Genomic DNA, 24637 nt, shown 5'->3' with positions numbered 1-24637 from the left:
TTGGCATTTTTAATTGCATATTTTGGCATTTTTAAGTAAATATTTTGTATTACGTACATATTTGCATAGTTTCAGAGCATATTTCGACACCTTTTTAGTGCATATAATCCAGACTCTAGTTAGTCGAATCCCGTTATAGCGAACACCAAGAGACCGGAGAAATCACTTCGTAATAATGAAATTTCGCTATAAAGGAATTCCATTGTTCCTGTGCAATCTTATCTGGGAGGTTAGAAAAGTGTTCGTTACCACGGAATTTTCGCTATAACGGTATTCGTTAAGACGGGATTCGACTGTATTAATTTTTAAAACGTGTGTGCAGGACTTCTCGTCAACCGTGTATATACAGACATATATGATGCTCTGATACCCATGTTCTTCTTGAAGGTTAAATTTCCGTTATTATGGAAATCTCCATGAAATTCTATGGTGAACAATGAAACTATAATCTTTTGTTGATACCTAGAATCTCGTAAACAGGCCTCACCACAGCACCTCTTATTGTCTTACAGCCTTTTGAATTTGCTAACATCCCTACCCTGATATAAAGATAATATGTTACGGTAAGTATGATAAATCCGGTTATTCTGCATAATCGCTAAGTATTTTGATAAGTTTGATAAATTTTCCTAAATTCATAGCTGTTTTGGTGATCGTGCATAGTCTCCAAACGTCGGTGGTAAATTTGATAAATTTCTCTAAATTAATCACTTCTACTGGCGGCAATGCATAGTACCAGAACCGTAGCGTGACTTCTCGGGGCCCCGGGGAAGAATAACTCTCACGTCCCATTTTAAGAGGCCTATGCAAATAAAGTATACATTTTTTGTCCCCCCCCCCCCCCTCCGTGTTTCAGCCTAGGTACGGACCAAAGCGTCGCGTTTTTTATAAACATGATAAATCCTACTATATGATATAGCATACATGTATTGTGTCATTATATCGAGTACGATCGGGAAATTTCTTATCATTATATCGGGGTCCGACTATATTCATCACATATTCTAGGCTCATTTGAAATTTTTTTATATATTCATCAAATTCACCAACTACACAAGGGTATTATGCATAATTACAGATAAAGGCCACAAATTGCACGTATTTATCAAATTTACCAACAGCATTTGATTATTATGTACGATCGCCGGTAAAAATGATAATATTTCCAGCATTCATCAAATTTTCCGACGACGCTGGGTATTATTCACAATCTCAGGTAAAAATGATAAATTTATCAAAACTATTGGTAGGTGTGCATAACAATTAATTATTATATATAATAACCGATTTATCACATTTACCGTAACATATACACCTATATAAATATATACCTAACCAGGGTCTCACTAAATATACCGTCACTAATACAAAACAAAACAAAATTCTGAGAAACAATGAGATCGAATTTTTTTTTATTCAAAATTTTCGGAGAAATATAAAAAAGCGTTCTTAATATTTAAGATATATGTTTATAATATATTTATATATATATATTTATATTTATATGTATATCATATGATCATATACAATAGCAGTTAAATTATCCAGATGATTTCATTCATTTTAAAATGACTCTTTTTGGCGTCATACCATGGAAAAAAGTTACGCCGAAAACTTCAGCAAACGGTTCTCATTATTCACAAAAATTCACAGAAGAAAAAGGCAAAAGTGAAATTTTCCCTCGTGAAATTTTCTCGCCAAATAAAAAAAACGGAAGGAAAAAAAGGAAGATAACATGCATTTTTATTGTATAAAAATCGAAATTATAAGAATTTCATGGAAAATCACATATATTTACACTTTCATGCAAAGAATTATATATTTATACACACAATATTTACAATGAGCGGACGTATTAAATGCTCCCAAGAGAGTTAGTTATTCATATATTCTTCACTTTTGGTGATATTCTAAAAAAAAAAACACTGTGTATTTTGTTGTTTTGTTGAGCCCCCGTGCGAACTGGTGTATGTGGAATGTTATTTGCATGGATTGAGTCTCAATTTTGAATAAAATATAGTTCAGAGACTCGTACATGTGATGGAGATACCATGAATAGGTTAGCCACTATTTTTTTATCCAGAAATCACCATTTTCAGATGTTTGTCAATGATCAGATAATTGCCTGCTTTAATGTCAGGTTCAGGCTATATGTATAATATACTTCCGAACGTCACAATACGTAAATATTGCTTTGAAACTTCTCGCGAAACTGTTCTTCAGTTTCTCCTATGTGTTCCAGCATGTATTTTTTTTTTTTTTTTTCATACGTGTAAGTTCACTTTACGATTTCCCTTTAGAAAATTACATCGATTCAAATGTTTTTTCCTCCCTCCGATACGCATGCGCTGTTTGTGTGATATAATATATTTATTAGATATTATATAATTTAGGTATGGTTATGGTCCAATGGTCCAAAAAACATTCGACTATATAATGCACTAAGAAGGGGAACCTTTTGTCAGGTTCTCTCTTGGTCACTTGAAAAAGGGGAGGGGTTGATGGTATGAGAGTCACGCGTATACGGCTGAAACCGATTTTTTCACTTTTCGAGAGAACCTGGAACAGAACATTTTCTCAAAGAAACCATGGGAGAGGTCATTTGAAATCAAATCATCACGATTCTTCGTGGTGTAATTCACCCAAATATGCGTAAAAATGACCAAAATGTGATGAAAAGTATCAAAATAATTTAATAACCGTACTTATAAAAATATACCTCGACAATGTTAATAATTTTTATATTATAATGTTTTTTTAATTGGAAAATACACTCGGTCCCGCTTAAACGGGTATCAATGTTTCCACCGCACAATATCCGACGAAGCTGGTTATTCGATTATTTAGGGGAACAATTCAAATGCTGTTTAACACCGTTAGTATAATTTCTACAGAAAATTTAAAATTGATTAAGGATCAAGGCGAAAGTTAGCGCCCTCTCTGGGCTAACTGGGAACTCAATTACAGCAAGTGTTTCTCTGATTCCTTCCAATATGGTTTTTCGAGAGTTTTAAAAGTTATTACGTAAATAATATTTTGCTTGACCCTTTGGCTACTCAAAAAGTTGAATATTTACTTCTCTGTGGAACAAAGAGAAGAGGGAAAAATTTTTCTTTTTTTCCCCTCTTTTTCCAATTTTCTTTTGTGAGAGATAGCTTATAATCGTACGCAGACATTGCATGGATTAAATACAACTAGAATCGAAATTTAAAAAAATGGGAATACAGTTCAAGCGAAACTGACAGAGAATGGGGAAAAAATGAAATTAGGGGAAAAACCCCCCTAGAAAATACTGTCGTACGCCATCTATACGTGATTTACAAAATTTAAATTTAAAAAATCAGTGTAAGTCATCAGAAGATGATTGAGCAAGCACTAAGACCACCACTTAAAAGCGATGGGAGCAGTTAAAGGGTTAAACTATTATTAATTCAATGATGGCATAAGTTGTGCGCATGCGCATCGGTTAAACATTGATTTCGTCCTTTTAAGCATGAATAAATTTCAATGTAGTTCATAAAGACAGTTCTGATATGAATTCGTTAAGTTGCATGCTTCGCTATTCCAATTTTTTTTCCAGATACATCTCAAGGGATAGTTTGTATTTATACACAAGTATTAATTTATTTTTAATATTTCATACCATTTTAGAAACTGAAAATTTCATCCTTCAATTTCTCTCATATCTGGCTCAGAATAATGAAACATGCCTTCTCATTAAACAGTACACAACCACACAACTCTTCGAAAAATATCACACGCAATTACTATCAAATATCTTGAGCAAAAAACCGATTAATGTCCTTCGTTCTCACCCATCCCCGCCTTTAAAATCATTTATTCGTCTAAAAATACTTCAAAATATCATCCAACAGGGCTCTCCATGTTGAAGCAATCCTCTTGAGGTAGTCGCCTTATGTCTTTCTTCTTCAGGCGGCGCCTCAAGCGTTTCCGCCATACTATAATCCAGACCACGAGAACGACCACGAGCACCCCGCCGACCGCGCTACTCGACACATACGCGGTCGGGAACGTCCGGCAATGTTCCAGGGATTCGTCGTAACCAGAGGGGCAGTGGTTCGTACCATCGCACCACAGCTCGGGGTCGATGCAAGCACCGATTTCCGGGCACTCGAAGAGACAGTCCACGTTCCTCAGCGTCTGGCCCGACTGAGTCCTGACGAAAGGTTTCATCACCTCGAGCCAGTGAAGGTCGAAACTGGTCCTGGACCCATTGGAGTTGGCGATTACCTCGACGAACAGGCGATCTCTGTTGTCACCGTATCCGTGGGACTGGTTGTACCACGTGTGGGAAAAGATGTCGAAATCCTCCGGGATCTCGTTGGTCTTACGTAAGTCGTCTACGCAAGCGTTAGCGACTGGCTTACCTCGAGGGTCGAGGTAGACCAATATCCTGTTACCATATCGGCACCGTTCGGGCGACGTAGTATTCAGTCCCTTGAACTTAAGGTATAGGTACTTGTGCTGGGATGCTTCTATGACCCACCTGCAACGCACTGGCAAAGAAATGGCCGTGTTTCCGTCGTTCGATGATGCACTTTTAGAAGAATCCGGAACCGTGAAACTGAGTACGCCCTCGCCAGTGGCACCTGTTTGCCTCCTCAGACCCTGTTCGCAAACAGAGGAGTTTATGAACTCGTAATCAGCTTGGAAACCGAAGTTACTGAAGTCATTAAGGGCGTTCATGTTCTTAACCACGAAAACGAGTTTCACGTTACTCACGAGTGATTCGAAAATCGTGCGGTGAGGGTAAGTTTCGAAAGTCATATTGCACAAGCACCCGACCAGGGATGACTGACCCTCCCAGTACTCCATCGAGCTCAGACTCGCCGTCGTGCCGGCAATACTTTCGTCCGGAGATGTGTTCGTACTCACGCAGCTGTACTTCTGCAACACGCTGTCGTACTGAGTCCTACACGAAGACTGCTGTGACTTCAAATACACCTGACGCAGAGTGATTCGAACTCTTTCTGAAGGAAGACCTACGAAGTGATACATGCACGAGATGTTACTCCTGCCACCCCTGCCGTAAAGGAACACGTTCTTCGGATGGGAAAGCGAACCGGACTTCTTCAACCTGCTGTCGAAACGCCTATCGCATTCCGAGTGGTCTATCTGAGTGCCACTCTGCCTCGTGTCAACAAATTCGTACCTAGCCATGAACGAGCTCGTTGTCGTGGGAACGACCTCCGACGTCGGCGCCAAGAAACGGTGTCTTATAGTGAAGTCCGATCCAGAAGAGACGTAGCTCTCAGTCTCTGTATCGCATGGTCTTGGTGGTAAGTATTCGGGTGGATATTCAGCCGCGTGCGCGCACATTTTCGGGCTGACGTCACCACAGTAGGAAGCCATGGGTTCTCGGTTTAAAGCGAGAGAAGCGCTAGCGGCGAACGTCATGTTCGGTGTGCTGCCGGAATCGTACAGCTCGAGTTTGCTGGAGCAGGATTCCTGCTCGTCACCGGATGACGCGGGTTTTTTGTCGACTAGAGAGAAGAACGAAACGAAGTAAATCCAGACCCTGTCATAACTTGAAGCTCCTATGAACCTGAACGTACAGTTCGCATTTTTCGGCATGCTATGGTTCGGGCTCTGCACCGTTCCCCATCTCTGGCGGCTTCCCAGGATGTTCTGCGAGCAGCGGCCACTACTGCTGACAACGGGGCCACTGCCGGTGGCGTGTGAATTCCCGGTTATTTTCACGAATCGCACTCTGACGTCGATCTCGACGCGTGAGCTCCCGAGCAGCTGATATGGCGAGCTGTAAATTCTGACCAGAACGTCTCCGTTGCTCGAAACAACCTCCGGCAATGCACCAGAACCACAGAACTCCAGAAGAACCGGAGACACCGGGGATGGTCCGTCGTGTATCCTCACTACGTCACCACCAATGCAGTCTGTAGACAGAAGAAAACTTGTGCCGGTAGTTGTCGACGCTCTGCCCGTCGGAATCGAGATCTTATAATCGTTTGATTGGGATAGTATGATCTGGGCTCGATGACCCTGCAGATGTTATAGGAAAGAAAAATTAGTACTTGACTCGGTTATTGCGCAAGTAGTAGTGAAATGTACGTTTCTGGGCACATTTCACTACTACTTGCGCAAATTAATAAATTACAGCGAAATAATGCTAAGACTGTCTGCGCAAATAATTGTTGTATGTAGAGTACTAGCTACTTACTTCTGGGACAAACTTCTGCCGGATACTATACTGACAAGTCACGTTTCTTGGATAAAAGCCTGGGAAATTCGGGCTTTGTATAGTGCAAAGTCTACTTCCTGATCTACAGTCATGAAACTCTCGATCGCAGTATGTGTTTATTACAGGTATTCCCAAGAACGGCATGGTCCGTTCCCCAGTGAATAGCAAAGAAGGACCGTGTGGTCGATTCAGGAATCTGAAAGTAGAACCATATGAATAGTCAATGACTTCAAATACATCTCTATCAAAATATAACGTTATCGACATCAAACGTCTCGTGATCTTTCTCGTTTCAATATTTTTCTATAGAAGAAGAATGTGCATAAATTGTGGTTGAAATTGAGAAATATTGTGCTGAGACTTTTCTCTGCTGCCTCCTATGAAATAAACACAAAAGTAATTGTTATAATTCTTCAAGTAAAGCAGGTTGTTAGTTTAAACCAGCCTATGGCATAGAAATAAACAGTGTATGGCATGATAACATTTTTTTTTGGCTTTAACACATATCTGTGCAAGTTTTTCCATATTTTTATGGGCATCTTTTTCTCAGCCACCTCGTTGGGCATTTTGCCTGTTGTGGCGTTGGATTTGTATTTGTACATTTTAATACCGGTTATACCAAGTATTTATAAACATGAATAAAGTATAATATCATAAAAATATTATAACCGGTATTTTGGCGCAGGTAATTTACGCTAATATATAACATAAAAAAAAGTATGGTAATACACTATCTACCAATAAGTATTTGGACACCTATGCAAATGACGATATCTGCGGTCCTGAGATACGTCACGCCCTCCGCCGGTATATATCGTGTCGGAAACAACATCGGCATTAGTCGCACGCAAGATGCCGCGCAGTTCGGAGCTCTCTGATTTCGAGAAAGGTATAATTATCGGGTATCACAAAAATGACCGATCCCTAAGGGACATATCTAGCGAGCTGAAGTACCCAAAATCGACAGTGGCCTATGTGATTAAGAAGTGGAAGGTGAGCTGTGATTGTCGGAATTTGCCCCGAGTCGGCAGACCAACGGGTGCTGTCCAGAGAAATTCGGACAGCACCCAACCGATGGCCCTCATCCGCGAGGAGTTTCAACAGGCATCCGTGGGTATTGTTTTAATGAATACCATCCGTAAGGAAGCACATCTGATTGGTTTTCATGGTCGTGCCTTTCAGGGTCGTGCCCATAAGCCTTTGATCACAAAGTCCAACCGCGTTGCTCGGTTAATGTAGTGCAAAGCACATCGAAATTGGACCGTAGATCAGTGGAAACGGGTTCTTTGGAGTGACGAATCAAGGTTCACCCTCTACCGTTCGGATGGCAGGGTCTGGGTCTGGCGTCTGCCTGGAAAACGTCTCCTGCCAGAATGCATTGTGCCAACAGTCAAGTTCGGCGGAGGTGGAATTATGGTCTGGGGGTGTTTCTCCTGGTATGGACTGGGACCCTTGGTCCCCATTCATGGTAAGTTCAACGCCGATGCCTACTGCACTATTTTGGATGACAATGTGCTTTCTACGTTGTGGCAGTTTTACGGGGTGGACCCCTGTTACTTCCAGGACGACAATGCCAGCTGTCATACTGCGAGGTTAACCAAGGCTTGGTATGGTGCCAATGAGATTCATCGAATGGACTGGCCTGCCCAGAGCCCAGACCTGAACCCTATCGAGAACCTCTGGGACGAGTTGGATCGCCGAATTAAGGGGTGCCCTACCCGTCCAAAATCGGTGAAGGAACTGACATGTCTTCTCCAAGCCGAGTGGAAGAAAATACCACTAGCCGTCACACAAGGACTCGTGGAAAGTATGCCCCGGAGGGTTCACGCTGTAATTGCCTCTCGTGGAGGCTCTACCAACTATTGATTTTGAATAAAGTTAGTTTTTGTTTTCTATCACAGGTGTCCAAATACTTATTGGTAGATAGTGTATATGGTATCATACCATATAGCTATTATTATCACAAAAAATGAGAAACTTTGCCTGGTTTTAATTTATACAAAAATTGCCACGTTTTTAAGACAAATAAATTCAATTGGTCGAATGGTCAACGCGTTTCGGCTCTTCAATGAAGAGCCGAAACGCGTCGACCATTCGACCAATTGAATTTATTTGTCTTAAAAACGTGGCAATTTTTGTATAAATATATAGCTATTAGTTTTACATATTATATTCTTCATCCTGCACACCGGTTTGAAACGAACAATCAATTTTATTTTTAGAATTGAAACGAATAGTTTCATTTTTAGTTGATAGGTAGCAGCAGGTATCTTAGCTAAACGATGTTTCTCACATGATGAAATAAAATAAGTTAGAAGGTAGGAAAATTTTCCCTCTATATTATTTTTTTTTTTTCGTTTTTTTCGCAGAATATTTCTTCCGTTTATGCGAGTCGGCAAGTAGAAAAAGGTTGAAGAGCACTGCCCTTGACCTTCTAACTTGCAAATGTTTAGTTTTAATAAACACTGTAGGTAGGATTTTGAGAAGCACTCAGCAGCATAGTTGCATAGTTTTCTCATCTTACGCACAAGGCCACACTTAGATTGGTACTTTTTCGTTATAACCATACCATATGCATTTTTGACACGGAATTGGTGGAATTTCGTATGTTTCTTTCGGTACGAACTTGGGATGATATACTAGGCTTTCATATAGCTACTACTTCCACTATAAATGCTGACTTCGTCATGCTGATGTATGATACCGAGTGCCAGGTGGTACTGTTATAACGAAGGAGTACCAAAATGGTTTGCATGTGGGGCAAGCATGCACTTTGGTACCTCGTAAAGTTGAACGAGTGATCAAAGCAAGTGATAACTGTAAAATTCGGTATGCTTCCCCCCCCCCCTCTCCTGCCCGGTGCCTGGTCTCAACGGCATCCCCCTTCCCCATTTGTAACTTTGCTTGCGTATTGGCATGCATTAATGAAATGACTTACCTGTACGTCAAGTACAAACTGAATGACGACGATGGTATTGACGCACGGCTCGGAACGACGACCATGATGCTGACGTTGCTGCCTTCCGAAAAGTAAGTGACGCTCCTTTCCGCCATCGCTCCACAAAACTGTCCAAAATCCGTCTGTTGCGGAGCGTTCTTCTCCGACTGGCGTTTTTCGGAGGAGGAAGAAAAATCCGCCGCCGAAACGCCGCCATCGTCAAATGCGGAGGACGACTGCCTGAATAATGCTGAAGGGCTGTAGTACGGGAAACGGCTGTGCTTGGCGTAATCGAATGGATATGGTTGCTGCTGTAGTGTCTGCTCGGACAGCTTCAAGAACCCTTTCTGACAAATCGGAGTTTGGTTCCTGTGGGAGAAGAGAAACGAATAAGTGTCACAGACAAGAAACGTTACACGAATCACAACATACTAACATACATCTCCGAACTATAAATTGTTTTGGTATCCCTCCATACTCGGTGGAGTAGTTCCGTGCATGTGGGTACTTTAAAGTAAGTTCTTACAGCGCATAGCATAAACACAAACACTTGCAACATTTTTCGTGAAGTACACACTACATTACTAAACAAATAGTTATCCTGACGCTGATGCAAACAGAGGCGTTTGATGCTGGTACAGCCTTCAACTGCGTTTTCCTACTAATTTGAGAGTTTATAATTATATGGATATCACTCACAGCCATAGGCTATTGGTTCCGAACCGATAGTACGTTACGGATGAGTGAGGTGAATATCAGCAATGGCCAAAAAGAACGAGTAAAGTGATAAGAAAATGTGTGAGAAATTAAGTGTAACACAATTCTCACAAGCTTCCTACAAGTAATAGTGGCTATACGCAAAATCTTGTGTATTATACTAACGCCTCTAATACATTTCTAGGGCGTACTTGTGACTCACATGCCTCTCTATAGAGCACATTTTCAGAAGTAGTGCATACCTCTCGCGCATCGTTATAACTATTAATACGTTTCTCACATTTTTAGCAGTGGCACAACTCTCACCTTTTTCTATGGTTATGAGCTGAACATTTCTAGGAGCATGAAAACTCCTACGCTTTTAAGGAAACGGGTATTTCCCGGATATTATCCATAGGTAAACTCGGAAAGAAAAGGCATCTTGTTTCCGACGGTCTTCTCTACGCTTTTAACAGGGTAAGCAAGATTACTGCGCTTGTTTTTATTAGCGTACGAAATACTCCTACGCATTTCCAAAGGAAAGGTACTATTTCGACGAAAGTTCCTATTCTCTCTATTCCTATATTCGTATTAGTTCGTGTGCGTATTTAGTGTTTTGTGTGTGTGTGTGTGGGGGGGGGGAGGGGTAAATTAGAAAATAAAAAGTAAACAAAGGGTTGCGTTCCATATTTCAAATTGCAAAGTGAATTGTAATGGTTCAATGTTTGTACCGCTGTATGGCCTATTCCTCACCATGGTATAACTTTGTAATTCATGACCGGCTCGTATTCATGTCTCGAATTTCTGAAAACACATAAAACCAACTTCACCTGAACACTGTATGGCTTGTTGGGATCAAACCCGAGTCCTCACGATATGAGTTCGTCACAACCGCACATATATGCTTACAGCCCCGGTCTATCACCAATCGCGAGGACGCGGGTTCGAACCCCACCGTCGCCGCAGTGGTGGTCGGCTGAAATTGATTGTCTGTGGTTCCCAACTTCGAGGCCATGAATGTGAGCCGATCAATCCGTTAAAAAGTCTCTGCACGGTGATCAACAGCCCAACAACGGTACAATTACTCAAGCATTAAGCTTCATTTATAGTTTGAAAAATTGGTGACAGATTGCAGCAGTATAGAAGCATTACACGGAAATTAACTCCACATTAGATTCACAACACATGCACGCGCATTTTCCAGCATGCTCCAGATCTTCTTCGAGCACCAGCTCATATCTCTTCGTTGAAACAGAGCAGTGGACCATGATCTAGTTAGGGGGAAGGTCTAGCGCCAAAGATGAAATTTACTGCAATTTCATCTCTGGAGAGGTGACCGCACCAGGTGATTAAGCATCGTTGTGTTAATCTAACTTCATTTGTGTAAGTTTGTATTTAAATGCTTTGCCATATCTGTCTTCTTGAGAAGAAACTGTCGATAAACGAATGTTCTAATAACTGAAATTCAAATGCTGCAGAGCATAACAGCGCGGGACATCACGACGCTCCCAACGATCGTACAGGGGCAGACAAATAATCCTGCTGATATGGTTTCTTACCTCGTAAATTCCAGATTACCAATCTGGAATGACAGAAATGTCAACTCAACGAATTCCCCATAGTCATTTCCAGCTGCAACGAAAGTTATCTGGCAGATGAATGGCAGATACCTCTGGAAAGGGCCCGTGACTCTGATTGGATACTTGATGTTCGCTTCACCAATGAACGTCCTGTTACAATCTGAAAAGCCCAAAACAACATCGACTCTTTTATATATTCAAGTATTCATTAATTTATAATAGATATTTTAATTATGTGTAATCAGATTTATGACAAAAAATATGCATTTAAAAAAAATGCGTAATTGTAGAGTATAATTGAGTGTTGATCTCGAAGAATTTGTTACTGAACGGAAATTATACGGCGCATGAATTATTTACGTTTGGCGTATCTCGCGTAACATGTCACTTGTTTGTGGTGTCGTGGAAAAGACTAATTAAAGTTATGTCTCGCTTCTCACAAGATGAAACCCTGGTATCGATATTCTCACGTCGAAAGAAGATTGATGGTTAGTAATGCGTAATAAATATTCATTATTTCGGCAGAGTTCACGTTGGGAAACGTAGCGTTTTCGAAAGCTTTCAAGTAACGCCAAGATATAATTTATGTGACAAGGGACACTGCCACGAACACGCCAAAGTCTGTGACCCCCCCCCTTCCCCCCCCACCGCCCACCTTTTACACTTTTCAGTAACTATACTTCGGGTAGTGAGTATAGCTGAGTGAGTTTGTGACAGAGGGTACATTACATCACGCGATTTAAAGTCACGCTATACGTTTTAGAGAAAATTTGAAACTTGAGATGTTAGAAGAGTTGCATAAACAGGAATTTTATTATGAAGTTTGAAATTTGTGTTTTTGCTTCGAATGTTTCTGCCAAAAATGTGTAATAAATTCTTTTAAGAATTAATTGGGAAACGTTGGCTGGCCTATACTGTTCATAAACTGAATAATGGAACTGCAATGACTTAAAAAATATGTAAGATTATATTTTTGTGTAAAACTTGAAAAAACAAAGTCAGCCAGATCAAACGGATATCAACAAACCGGACATGCCCCCCCCGTCCGGGTTAAGAATGCAGTATAAACTGGTTACCTAAAGGGTTTGGTCACTGGTGAACGGATATCAACGTTGCAGCACATGATTACCTGATCAAGCGGGGGGAACAATTCCGCTGTCGTTTCACATCGTTATTATAGTTTGCAACACGTCTCATACAGTGGGATTTTAAATTCAAGGGAGACACTTTAAGTTGTGATAAAAGACACCTAAAAAAAGCAGTTTTTATCATAGAATATGCGGTCGAATCGCAATATCAAAACCTGTAGAGATTTTTTTTAACCTTTTTACGGTCACGGGCGTAATATTACGTCCAAACGCCAGTGGAATAAATTCAATCAAGATCTGTGTTTTCTCCCCCCTCCCATCTTCACCATCGCGAAGATTTACAGTAACTCTATCTTCGGTAGTTGTTTTTTCTATCCCTCCTTTCTTTCTGTACACCCTGTTAATTACTTTTTTCACAAATATAATGTTTTTTTCGACTACGGAGTGCCCCGCAATCGTCTGACGGCTCTCAAAATTTGATGGCAAGAAACCGGTGACAGATATTAAAGTCATTCTTCCGGAATATATATGTGCAACCTCAGGAGCTTCAGATTATTAGTCCTTATTAAGTCCTTATTATTAGTACCATCAACAATACGTGTTTTCGAGTATTTATTTGCGCAAAAAAATTAATTAATTACTCTGTAAGCAAAATCCAGTTTTGAGGTCATTTGCGTGTTTTAATAGAAAATTTCCAGGGGAGAACTGAACAGAACAGAATCAAATTGTTACCCCCATGCCCAGCTCTTGGCTGATTGTGGGGTTACGAACGGGCCCAGTAAGGCCTATGAAGAAGGGCAAAAAAATAGACTGTCAGTTTTGTTAGATAATTAGTGTGTGCATGTATGTGTTTTGTGTGGGCAAGAAAGCATAGTCAAATCCAGGTCATGGTCATAGCTCCACACAATTTAGTCTGAATGCAGATAATTCACTAAGAAAATGCCACCACAACTCTTCGATGACACGTCACTGCCGGATGGAGAGAGGTCCAACCCACATATTTATCTTAGTGGTAACTGCATGCGTCAAAGTGAACTCAATCAGAATAAAAGAATGGTGGTTATAATCCAAAGCTTTAATTTATACCCTCGTCAAATTAAATGCCATTCGTCTGGGTGGCTTTTTTTTTCTAAGTTCCAATATATGTGCCTTATAGTAATTTCCATATGTGCAAGGTGTTAATTAAATACTATAATTAGATGCTCAAAAAAGTGAATAAATAGGTGCCAAATAGATAAATGCGATTAAAATAGGTGCCACATTAGTACAGAATAAGCATATATATATAACATTTACAGTCCTAATTATAGCCTAGGAGGCTTCCAAGTTATTTCTGCATTATCAAATCTCCTCCCAAGGAAGGTAGAAAATCTGCTGGGGTCTCCTATACACTGTTCGAGCCGATGTTTTTGGTGTAGGTGCTGAATTATAATCAACCAAGTACAAATACAAATACCACGCCACAACAGGCAAATTGCCCAACGAGGTGGCTGACTTAAGAACATCATGGATCCCCGAGCCATTTTTTGGAAGCCCTACCTACTACTGCTACACCACACATGCACCCTCCCCCCCGCGAAACCCCCCAACGAATGCGGGAATGTGCGTGTACGTGTAGTGCAACCTGACGTAAAGTTTGTTTCTGTGTAATGCTTGTTATGTGTAGTGCTGTCATCTGCCCCCAGTTTTTCTAACTATGAGTGAAGTGTTATGATTGAACGATTTACCGTTGTAGGAATGTTGCTCTCTGTGGCGAGACTTTTTAACGGGGAGATCGGCTCGCATTTGCGCCTTGAAGTTGGGAACCACAGAAAACCAACTTCAGCCGACCACCACTGTGGGGTTCGAACCCGGATCCTCGCATCACGAGTCCGGCACTATAACCACTCGACCACCACAGTCTTTGATATGTTGATGGCTGGAATTTTTCATTCTCACAAATTGATTTTTATTAATTTCTTTGATATATTTGAATATATGAGGAATGCCCAGATCTTGGCGAATATTAAGATTTCTGATGAACCAAGGTGCATTCAAAAATCTCCATAGAATTTTATTTTGTCCAGTTTGCAAGATTTTAATATTGGTTTTGCATGCATGGGCCCATGCAGGTGAGGCATAAAGCATCGTAGGGCGAAGTATTGACTTAAATAAAAGAATTTTATTTTTAATAGATAGCTTAGCCTGGGGGAATGAAATTTTGTTAAGAGCACTCATTACATTGTTTTTTTATTACGTACATAATTAATGTGCGGTAAAAATGACATTGTTTTATTTAAAATGCATCCCAGGTATTTTATTTTTCTAACCGGACTGATCTGGCGATTACCTATATTACCTATATATAAATGCCTATTCGGTATACCATGTTTCCTAGTAAACCATATAAATTGTGTTTTTTCACGGTTCAATACAATGTCCGACCTCTTGCACCAGTCCATTATTTCTTCTGTGGTTTCCTGCAGATTTTGCAGGGCCTTGGAGGCGTCGCGGTTATCATATAATATAGCCGCATCATCGGCAAACAAGGCAAGTATACCCACGCGAGGAGCTGGAAAATCATTGATGTATATTAAAACAACTGTGGACCCAAAACACTACCATGTGGTACTGACGCTTTGATGTTCTTAACAGATGAATTAGAGTCCCCTATTTTTACCTGGAATGTTCTGCCGATCAAATAACTATAGAAGAAAAGTATAAAGTGTGGGGGAAAATTGAGATCAATCATTTTGGCTAGTAAAGTGGGGTGGTCACATTTATCGAAGGCCTTTTTAATATCCAAAAAGGCGGCCACCACATAATCAGAATGGTTGAATGCATCGATTATATATTCAGTCACCCTAATCAATTGAGTGACACAGGAATGTGTCCTGTCTAAAGCCATGTTGTTCTTTTCGAATTATGTTATTGTCATCTAGATATTTTTGAAATCTAGGAGCTAAAATCCTCTCGAAGACTTTTGAACAATTAGATAAAAGGCTAATTGGTCTGAACGATTCAGGAAGTAACGGGTCAGTTCCTGATTTAGGTATTGTTCTAATGAGTGAATGTTTCCATATCTTTGGAAAGTGGTTAAATTTTAATGCTGCGTTAATAATGTTCGTGAATGTCAAAATGATATGACAAGGCAGATTTTTGAGAGCTTCGTTACCCAGGGGACAACTTTCAGAGACGAATTCTATTAAACACTGAATATCCTGCACGAAATATAACCGGTATTTTGTTTTATTTTAATTTTTCATATTACATGAAAATTTATTTTGCAATTCTTCAAATACTACCTAATTACCTTGTTTTTAAGAAAATGTAATACACTGAAGTGTCCTATAAATTCGTGAATAGTTAAAAAATTCCAAAAACTGAAGGAATTGGGATATTTGCATGCGGTACGGTTTGGGAAAATGTTCTTCTCATTAAAAGTACTTTTTCTTTTCCACACAGAAAAGAATAGTTCAAATTTTTTTTGATAAAGGGAGCGAGAAATCAGCCTGACAAGAGTAGCGAGTAGAACCTTTCTTCAATCTCTTCTGTGTCTGAAACGTACGTGAAGCTTCATGCGACGATTCGTGACTGAAGTACAGCAATTCGCCAATAGCGTTTTATCTACCGCTGTCAACATTGCAAAGGAGACTTTATCTAAGCGCCAGTAACAAGGGTTATGAGACTCTGATATTTGCATATTTCCAGTGATTCACTTTCGTTCAGTGCCCTCTATTGACAAAAGTTTGAACTAATCCTTTCCTGAGAATAACTTTTTGACAAACCTCATTCAAATGTGTTAATTCTTTGAATTTTTATGAATCTTTAAACTATTCACTAATATATGAGACACCCTGTACACTACGGACGACAACAGTCGAATCCCGTTATAACGAACTCCAAGAGACCGGAGAAATCACTTCGTAATCATGAAATATCGTTATAAAGGCATTCCAGATGCTTACATTATTCCTATGTAAACTTATCTGGGGGGGATTAGAAAAATTTTCGTTACAACGAGATTTTCGCTAAAAACGGTATTCGCTGAAACGGGAATCGACTGTATTTTGTTTTGGGATGTGAATTAATTCTGTAATTCTGCAAAAGTCTGCCTCCCTTTACTCCAAGCAAAATCTAATAAATCCAGTTCTGAAATCCATAAATAATTGTGAGATATGAAAATTCAGTGTTTACAAGTTTTCGGACTCGGCTCTTACTTGTGCATCCGAGTGGTTCGTCGGAACCATCCTCGCAATTCTCAATGCCATCGCAAAATCTATTGAGGCCGATGCAATGAACGTCGTGCTCGTCCGTCTCTCCCGTCTGGCCACCGCACTGCCATTCTCCAGGACCGCATCCGGGGGTCTTCGATTTCCTGAGCACTGATGGCATGGCAGTCGGGAGGACGTGGAGGAAACACGATATCGAGATCACCAGGGCTAGAGACAGCGAAACTTTCTGGAATTTTTCTCGCTGCTGGTGATGACGGCGGGGGAGGTGGTGACGATGGCGGCAAACAGGCGGTTGAGGGCGTAACGATGGCATCCATTCAATATACAAATAATTCTCCACGTATTCCTGCAAAGAGAGCCCGTATTACACTGAAATCGAGTAAAATATTTGCACAAACTATTCGAATATATAAAACATACAGTCCTACTCGCGTATAACGACATCTAATCTTCCATGAAATTTTGTCGTTATAGGCGATGCTGACGTTCAAAAGACCTTAATGAGCATGAAAAATATAATTAGATGTAATGAAATACAGTATCATACGGTTTACGAAAAATTCACCGCTAAGAAAATTTGTCTCCAGGATCTGACAAACAATTCACCGACAACAGTTCGAAACGTGTCAGTGAGTTAGAAATGACCGAGTGAGCGAGTCAGTAATTGAAGGAGTAGTTAGTGACGTGAGTGACGGAGTGGTTAATGTTAGTGAGTGATCAAAATAGTGAGTGAGTGCGAATGACATTGAGCAAGCATGTGATTGAGTGTGTAACAGAGTGAGCAGCCTAGTGAGTTGATGATAGAATGAGTGACATGATGAGTGAATGACAAAGCGAGCGAACTAGTGAGGTGGTTAGTTACTTAGGAGGTAAGGGAGTGACCTACAAAGTAAGTGAATAACTAAGGAACCTAAAGATAAAGTGAGTGACGGGACAGCTGGGAGAGTGATCGAATGACAATGTGAGCAGTTGACTTGGCCAGTGAGTGAATGGCTTAGGAAATAAGTGAGTGACCTAGTGAGTGAGTGACCGAGAACGACCCAGTGAATGAGTGACCGAGAACGACCCAGTGAATGAGTGATAGATTGAGCAACTTAGTGATTCACTGATTGACCAGGTGACAGTAGGTTTTTGTCACTAAAAATATCACCAATTGTTGGTGAAATCGTCATTAAATAATCCTTTGATGGAAATACAGTTGAAGCAAGTCTGCAGTGATTAAAAATGTATATGTCGAATAAAAAGTTGAACGTGTCAGTATATGATATATTGATATCGCACAAATATTCAATATATTTGTGCTTATAAATTCATATGCAATATGATACAGGGTATTATAATTAAATCATAAATTATTAAAATTATCTCCCGTTCCGATCATAGTATACACTAAAATAACGAAATAAGGGGTCGCATACCTCTTAACATGGGAAAAAGTAAAAATGTCATTAAAAATACTATTTAATCAATTATTTATTAGATATTTTTTCACGTATTTTTGATTAAATATGCTATCTTATGCGGTATAAAATTTTACATATCTCTAATACTTAAGGTTTTTAAAAATGTTCAAAAAATACATTAAAAACAGATTTCGCGCATGATAAAATGACATGGCATCAATGCAACCATACAATATTAAAATTAAAATGAACGAAACGGTTCATTTCATAAAATGAACTAAAAGATTTCAATCATAAAAATTTGATTTATAATTTTTCTTTGAATTTTTGAAAATTTAAATTACATTTTAAAAAAGTATGAGCTAATGCAATTTCAATCTTTTAGTTCATTTTATGAAATGAACCGTTCCCTTCATTTTAATTCTGTTTGGTTACATTGATGTCATGTGATTTTATCATGCGCGCAAGGTGTTTTTAATGTATTTTTTTGGAAAACTTTTAAAAGATAAAGATGTGTAAAATTTTATACCGGCGTAGGACAGCATATTTAATCAAAAACATTTGAAAAAAAAACTTTCTTATAAATCAATGGTTAAATAGTATTTTTAATGATATTTTAACTTTTTCCCGTATTAAGAGGTATGCGACCCCCATAATGAAAATTCTTGATTGAAAAACGCAACATGTTTCCGAAAAAATGTTCCCCAACGTTGCACGGAAACGTCCCGTAAAATACAATATTTATAGAACAATATTATTATCCAGCAAAACCCTGCCTGTGGTTCAAAATAAAACAAACAGGACGAACAGGAACCGAATGCGAAGTGACATATAAAGCCAAACATAAAACCATTATACAGACACAATTTTTATATATTGCAACTAAATCATGAAATAAAATTTGAAAAATGTATTAAAAAAGTTGAATGTTTACTAATTAATGATATCAAGCAATGCAATCCGTCGTTTTTATTCTTTTTTTAAAAATATCCTATATTTTTATACTGTATTTATGTTTTATAAAATTTATCAAGTTTAAATTTCAAATGAGCACGAATAATTTACGATTACAAATTAATGACACCAGTTTATCAAAGTGCATACATAGCGAATATGAATTTGTATGTATCTAAGTCAAGATATATGAGTGTTGTTTTACCTTGGTTGGTCTGTTTCGAAGTATTATGCATTAATCTACCCTGGGCGGATCGTATGATCCGTTGGGTTAGTATCGGAATGTAATATGTGTTTGTGTGTATCTGTGTGCCCTGTATTTCTCTTTATAAGTTAATTAAAAGTCATTTTCAATTAATAATAATAATAAGTAAAACAAGGTTCGAATGAATACACAAGTCGGACAGTAAAACGTATTAAAAATATTACAAGATATACGGAAGACTGGATGTTGTGAAGATATTTATTATTTGAGATGTTAATTTTTTAAGGAAGGAAAAAACTCATCTGTGCCTCTACCGGGAGTCGAACCCAGGTCCCTCGATTGCCGGACGAGGGCTCTGACCACTAAGCTACAGAGGAGTTAGAGATTTTCCTTCGCTGGAACGTATATGTGCCGAACGGAACTGTGTAATTGACGGTGAACCGATCAGCTAATAGCTCATGGATGACGAGCCACCAGATAGCTATCGAGGGACCCGGGTTCGACTCCCGGTAGAGGCAGAGATGAGTTTTTTTCCTTCCTTAAAAAATTAACATCTCAAATAATAAATATCTTCACAACTTCCAGTCTTCCGTACATCTTGTATTAACAAGTGGAGAGCGACATTCATGCCATATACATAGCCATCTGGTGGCTCGTCGTCCATGAGCTATTAGCTGATTGGTTCACCGTCAATTGCACGGTTCCGTTCGGCACATATACGATCTAGCGAAGGAAAATCTCTATCGCCTGTGTAGCTTAGTGGCCAGAGCACTCGTCCGGCAATTGAGGGACCCGGGTTCGACTCCCGGTAGAGGCAGAGATGAGTTTTTTCCTTCCTTAAAAAATTAACATCTCAAATAATAAATATCTTCACAACAATCCAGTCTCCCGTATATCTTGTATTAACAAGTGTAGAGCGACATTCATGTCATAAAAATATTACTTTTATCGTTAGGGTACACACACGTCAATAATACATATCATAAAACAACATTATATTAATCTGTGCGTGTGATGAGCTATCATTTTACGAATTTTTTGGGAAAAACATCATAAAAACGGAAGAAAAAGGTTCGAAAAGTTATAACTTTATATAAAAGTTATACTTTATATCCAAGGCTACTGAGTTTGCATTATAAGTTATAAGCAGGTTTCATTTGAGTTATTCTCAGTAAGACTGGTATGCATATTTACACTCTTTACATTTGCAGGAAATAACGAGGGTATTCAAAATCTCCCGTGATTGGTTACAGTGAGTGATGAAGGCAGTGCATCACCAATCGCAGAGTTCTTAGCGAACTCGAAGATGAAGGCGGAATAATGATTTTTTACCCCTTTTACCTAAATTACGAAACAAAACGATGAAATTTGAAGACATAAACTAAAGTGTGTTTCTTCCTTTCAAATACCGTGCAACTCCGGTCTATCTTCATGATCAATTTAATATCGAATGCGTTTTTTTTTGTACCGGAAAAGTACATGAGTACATAACATGTTGCAATGCGTATCTAGGGTTGTGCGCGAATTTTACAGATCGACCATCATGTTAAAACCTAACAGCGGAGTGTATCGATTGAATATTGTATCAAGCTTAAATTTTTGAACTCTAATATACACATTCACCAACTGAATGAATGAACGCCAGAACTTTGCCACTGGACTTTTCCCGTTGCCGAGATCTGTTCCAGCCCAGCTTCATGGCAGAGTCCGGAACACTTTATTTTGTGTAAAAAACAAAACAAAAAACACGTAGCATACAAGATTTTTCACAGCGTATTTTCCCCGGACTGTGGCGATTAACAAATTTTGTGATGATTAAAAAGCAGATGGAGTTGGGAGTTGGAGAAAAGTTTCGGGGTTTCATTAAGACGGATGAATGTACACATATTAGGATGGAGGTATATTTTAAAAGCAATTGGAGGGAGGCCCATGTCTTCTCATCTGTTATCTTTCATTTGTCATATACAGTCACCAACTGCAGCAGAAAATATAAACTGTGCATAAATTATAAATATTAATTGGAAGTTTTCTTGAGGTCACTAATCCAATCTGGATTGGAACGTCTTCCCCAACACTTGATAGGATGTAAAGCATTAGGATCAGGTTGCCGAGTAAAGGCTAACCCCAATTAATACAGGAGGAGTTCGTGTAATCGTTGGTCTTTTCCAATTATCGATGCCGTCTACGTCCCATTCCTCGTCCGCAAGTCGCCTGTGAACGTGCTGTGAAGACAGGTTGGGAGCCACAGAAAACCAACTTAAACCGACCACCACTGTGCCGTGGGGTAAGTAAAGTGTCTGCAAGCACAAGTGAAAAGAACGATAGGTAAAATAAAAGAAAAATCGCCATACTGCCTTCATTCTCGCCAAGAACTCCACCAAAAGTGACGTAATGATTCTTCCGTCTGGAGCTCCATTAATCACTTGTATAAAACGCTGCATAAAGAATAATAACCTTTCAAGCGTGGTGGTCGAGTGGTCATAGTGACGGACTCGCATCGCGGGGACCCGGGTTCGAATCCCACCGTCGCCACAGTGGTGGTCGACTGAAGTTGGTTTTCTGTGGTTCCCAACTTCGAGGCGCAAATGCGAGCCGATCTCCCCGTTAAAAAGTCTTGCCACAGAGAGCAACAGGCATACAAACAGTACAAATATTCAGTCACTGCACATCACTCACTTCACTTCTGAGATATAGATGGCAGCACTGAAAAATCATACACAACACTAGATATACGTACTCAGACTGTTTGGTACACACACTTACAATGCCATACAATGCAACTTACATTGCCTATGGCGATAGACCTGAGTTGTGCTCGGGTTGAAAAAAAAATACCCTTTCAAGTGGCTTTGATGGTATATAATCCCCTGTGTGCATATATATAAAGACGTTTTACTTCAGTCCTTCATCACATCCAATCACGGAACGCTGAATGTCCCACCCCCCCCCCATCTACTCGTAATCAATGCTAGGTTCATTAATATGCATCCAGGACCACCAATTATCGCCGTTAACACCAGGGCCGTCTGCATGGGCCCCGAGGCCCTACTTGACAAATTCTTGAAAAATGAACTACTTCTCATTTGGCTGAGGCCCCCCCCCCTCTTCTCTTGAGGCCCCAGGCCGTGCCCGTGTGGGTCCACTTAATAGAGTTAACACAGAAGTGTCTACGAAACCAAAATTGTTATATTTGAGTTTAGCTATGTGTTGATCATAACCAGTATGAAATTTTCCGTATGAAACGTACGATGATGTATACACACATATATGTGGTGCGAATTCATAAATACCCCACTCTAATACAAGGTGATTCTCATAGAACCGGCCCAATGAATTCGCTAATAATTCCGTAGTTAACGGATATAACCAATAAATATTAGGACAATTGATGCCTTGGCTTTGTAAAATGAAATAGTCAAATAATTTGTAAATGGCGCATACAGGTGGCAGCGCCACGGTATTTCAAAGACACGTAAACCCCCCCCCCCCCAAGATCGCCAGAACTTAGAAACCCTGGTTTCTTTCTATGTGTGAGGAAGGGTTTTCTGAAAAAAAACAACAACAACAGAGTTTACATTGAAGGACGGGGGACAGTTGAAATCTCAGAGAGATATCGAAGCCTTCCCGAATGATGGGCGTATACTAGAGTGTGCACACAAGCAAACCTCACACTCGCACATTACGAAATTCGAAGAATAGCATTCCTGCTGCAATCGGGACAATCACCAAAGGAGCACTGGAACACATCACTGAGAATATGAAATGTCGAGTGGCTGCTTGCCTTAAAGAAAACGGCATCCACTTCCAACACCTTGAGACACAGAAATACACCGACCGAATCACAAATGAATGTGTGATAAAATAACTCAACTGGGTTGTTTCAACACCAGTTTTAATAGGCTATAGCTGGCGCTGACTTAATTACTTATTGTAAATTCTCATTCATCAAATTTTGAAGTATTTGATTTTAGGTTTTTGGTCAGTTTTCGTCTTTTTTTATAGCGATCCTTTGTTTGTTTTGAAGAACTCATCTGTAAATTTTGTTCAGAATCAGGAACAAATTAAACGATTTTCTTTAGAAACCTATGGGGGAATCATGTTTCGGTTAACGAACGTGACTTCGGAACGAAATATATATCTTCGTCAGTCGACATCACAGTATATAAGGGCTGGAAAAATCGAATGGGGAAAAAATTTAGGAGCCAGAAAATAAAAATTTTGGCGCCCACAAATTTTTACGCAGAGAAAAAGGTCCAGAGACCCTCTTTCACGTTGGCAGATTTGCTGCTATAAATTCCAAATATTTTGTGCTGTTTTCAGCCTGCAATTTAGTAACTACACAATGACAATTTTTTTGTTGCCATGGCGACCTGGTGCCTTGGGTTTGCCCAGCCTTGCTGTATATGTCTGTTTTTTTGTACCCTCGTACATATTTGCTCGTATACTCATTTTGTGGAGCCGGTTCTATATATATGAATCAACCTGTAATTTATTATACTGAATTTCTGGAAACGGGAATTCAGAAGAGGTGAAATTGAATATTTGAGAGAGAGAAGAAGAGGATAAGTATTTTCTTTTCTTATTTTTTCTCCTTAAAAAAGGATTGATTTTCGTGCTGGAAAATATTCAACCCACCCGAAGCAACAGCTCCACCGATCTGATGTATCTACGGGCATCTGTTTTACGTCAATACGGATTTCCTGAATACTTTGTTTCCATAAGGTTTTTTTTTTTTTTTTTTTGTTACCTCCTCCTGCAATTCTAGTAATAAATCACTGTATAGTAGTGTAACAAAGCCCTCTCTCTTTGTTACTGTCTGATAAAGAACTATACGCTTTTTTTTGGGTTTTTACATTCATTTCTGTAGGGGCATGATCGGATTAAAAGATTTACTCTGAGAATAAGATGTAAATGTTGTGTTGTTTATAAAATCGAAATGAAATCGGACGCACTTTACTTCTTCATTTATATATTTAAAAAAATTCCCATACACAGGCAATTTTTTTGCCTCAACTCTTAAAGAACCTATACCCTTATCATGCAGCAAACCCCTGATAGCAGTTTCCGAACAATCATTCTATTACAACATTCCAGCAATTCTTCTCTGTTGTTGGAAACCATTGACAGTGCTCCATCTCCCACTGTTCTGTGCGAATGGTATAACAAGCCGTAGTTATAACAACCTCTGGTATAACAAGCCGGCGGCAAGTCTGAGAATTTAATTTTGTGTGTGTGTGTGTGTGTGTGTGTGTGTGTGTGTGCGCGCGCGCGTGCGTGCGTGCGTGATGGTCCGTTTCGCCTGGTCCGAAATTATTTCTCTCATTTCATTATATTTTGCC

At 39.5% G+C, this 24637-nt stretch overlaps 1 protein-coding gene across 1 annotated transcript in view; it reads right to left on the bottom strand.

The window, feature by feature from the left end:
• Positions 1–2265: 2265 nt before the first annotated feature.
• The window catches only part of LOC149089357 (uncharacterized), a 78220-nt gene continuing 55848 nt past the window's right edge, over positions 2266–24637 (bottom strand). The window contains exons 2-6 of the mRNA XM_089238282.1: positions 16722–17082; positions 11414–11594; positions 9159–9527; positions 6200–6416; positions 2266–6021 (exon numbers count right to left, since the gene is read on the bottom strand). Of these exons, the coding sequence (XP_089094408.1) occupies positions 3865–6021; positions 6200–6416; positions 9159–9527; positions 11414–11594; positions 16722–17049 (3252 nt within the window). The 5' untranslated portion in view covers positions 17050–17082 and the 3' untranslated portion in view covers positions 2266–3864. The remainder of the gene's footprint in view (positions 6022–6199; positions 6417–9158; positions 9528–11413; positions 11595–16721; positions 17083–24637) is intronic.

This window comes from Pholcus phalangioides, unplaced genomic scaffold, assembly GCF_987345545.1.
Source record: "Pholcus phalangioides strain wild (caught in Gottingen) unplaced genomic scaffold, Ppha-v1.0 ptg000002l_1, whole genome shotgun sequence".
Taxonomy (NCBI): Eukaryota; Metazoa; Arthropoda; class Arachnida; order Araneae; family Pholcidae; genus Pholcus; species Pholcus phalangioides.
The sequence above is the reverse complement of the archived record's forward strand: the minus strand, read 5'-3'. Positions and strand labels throughout refer to the sequence as shown.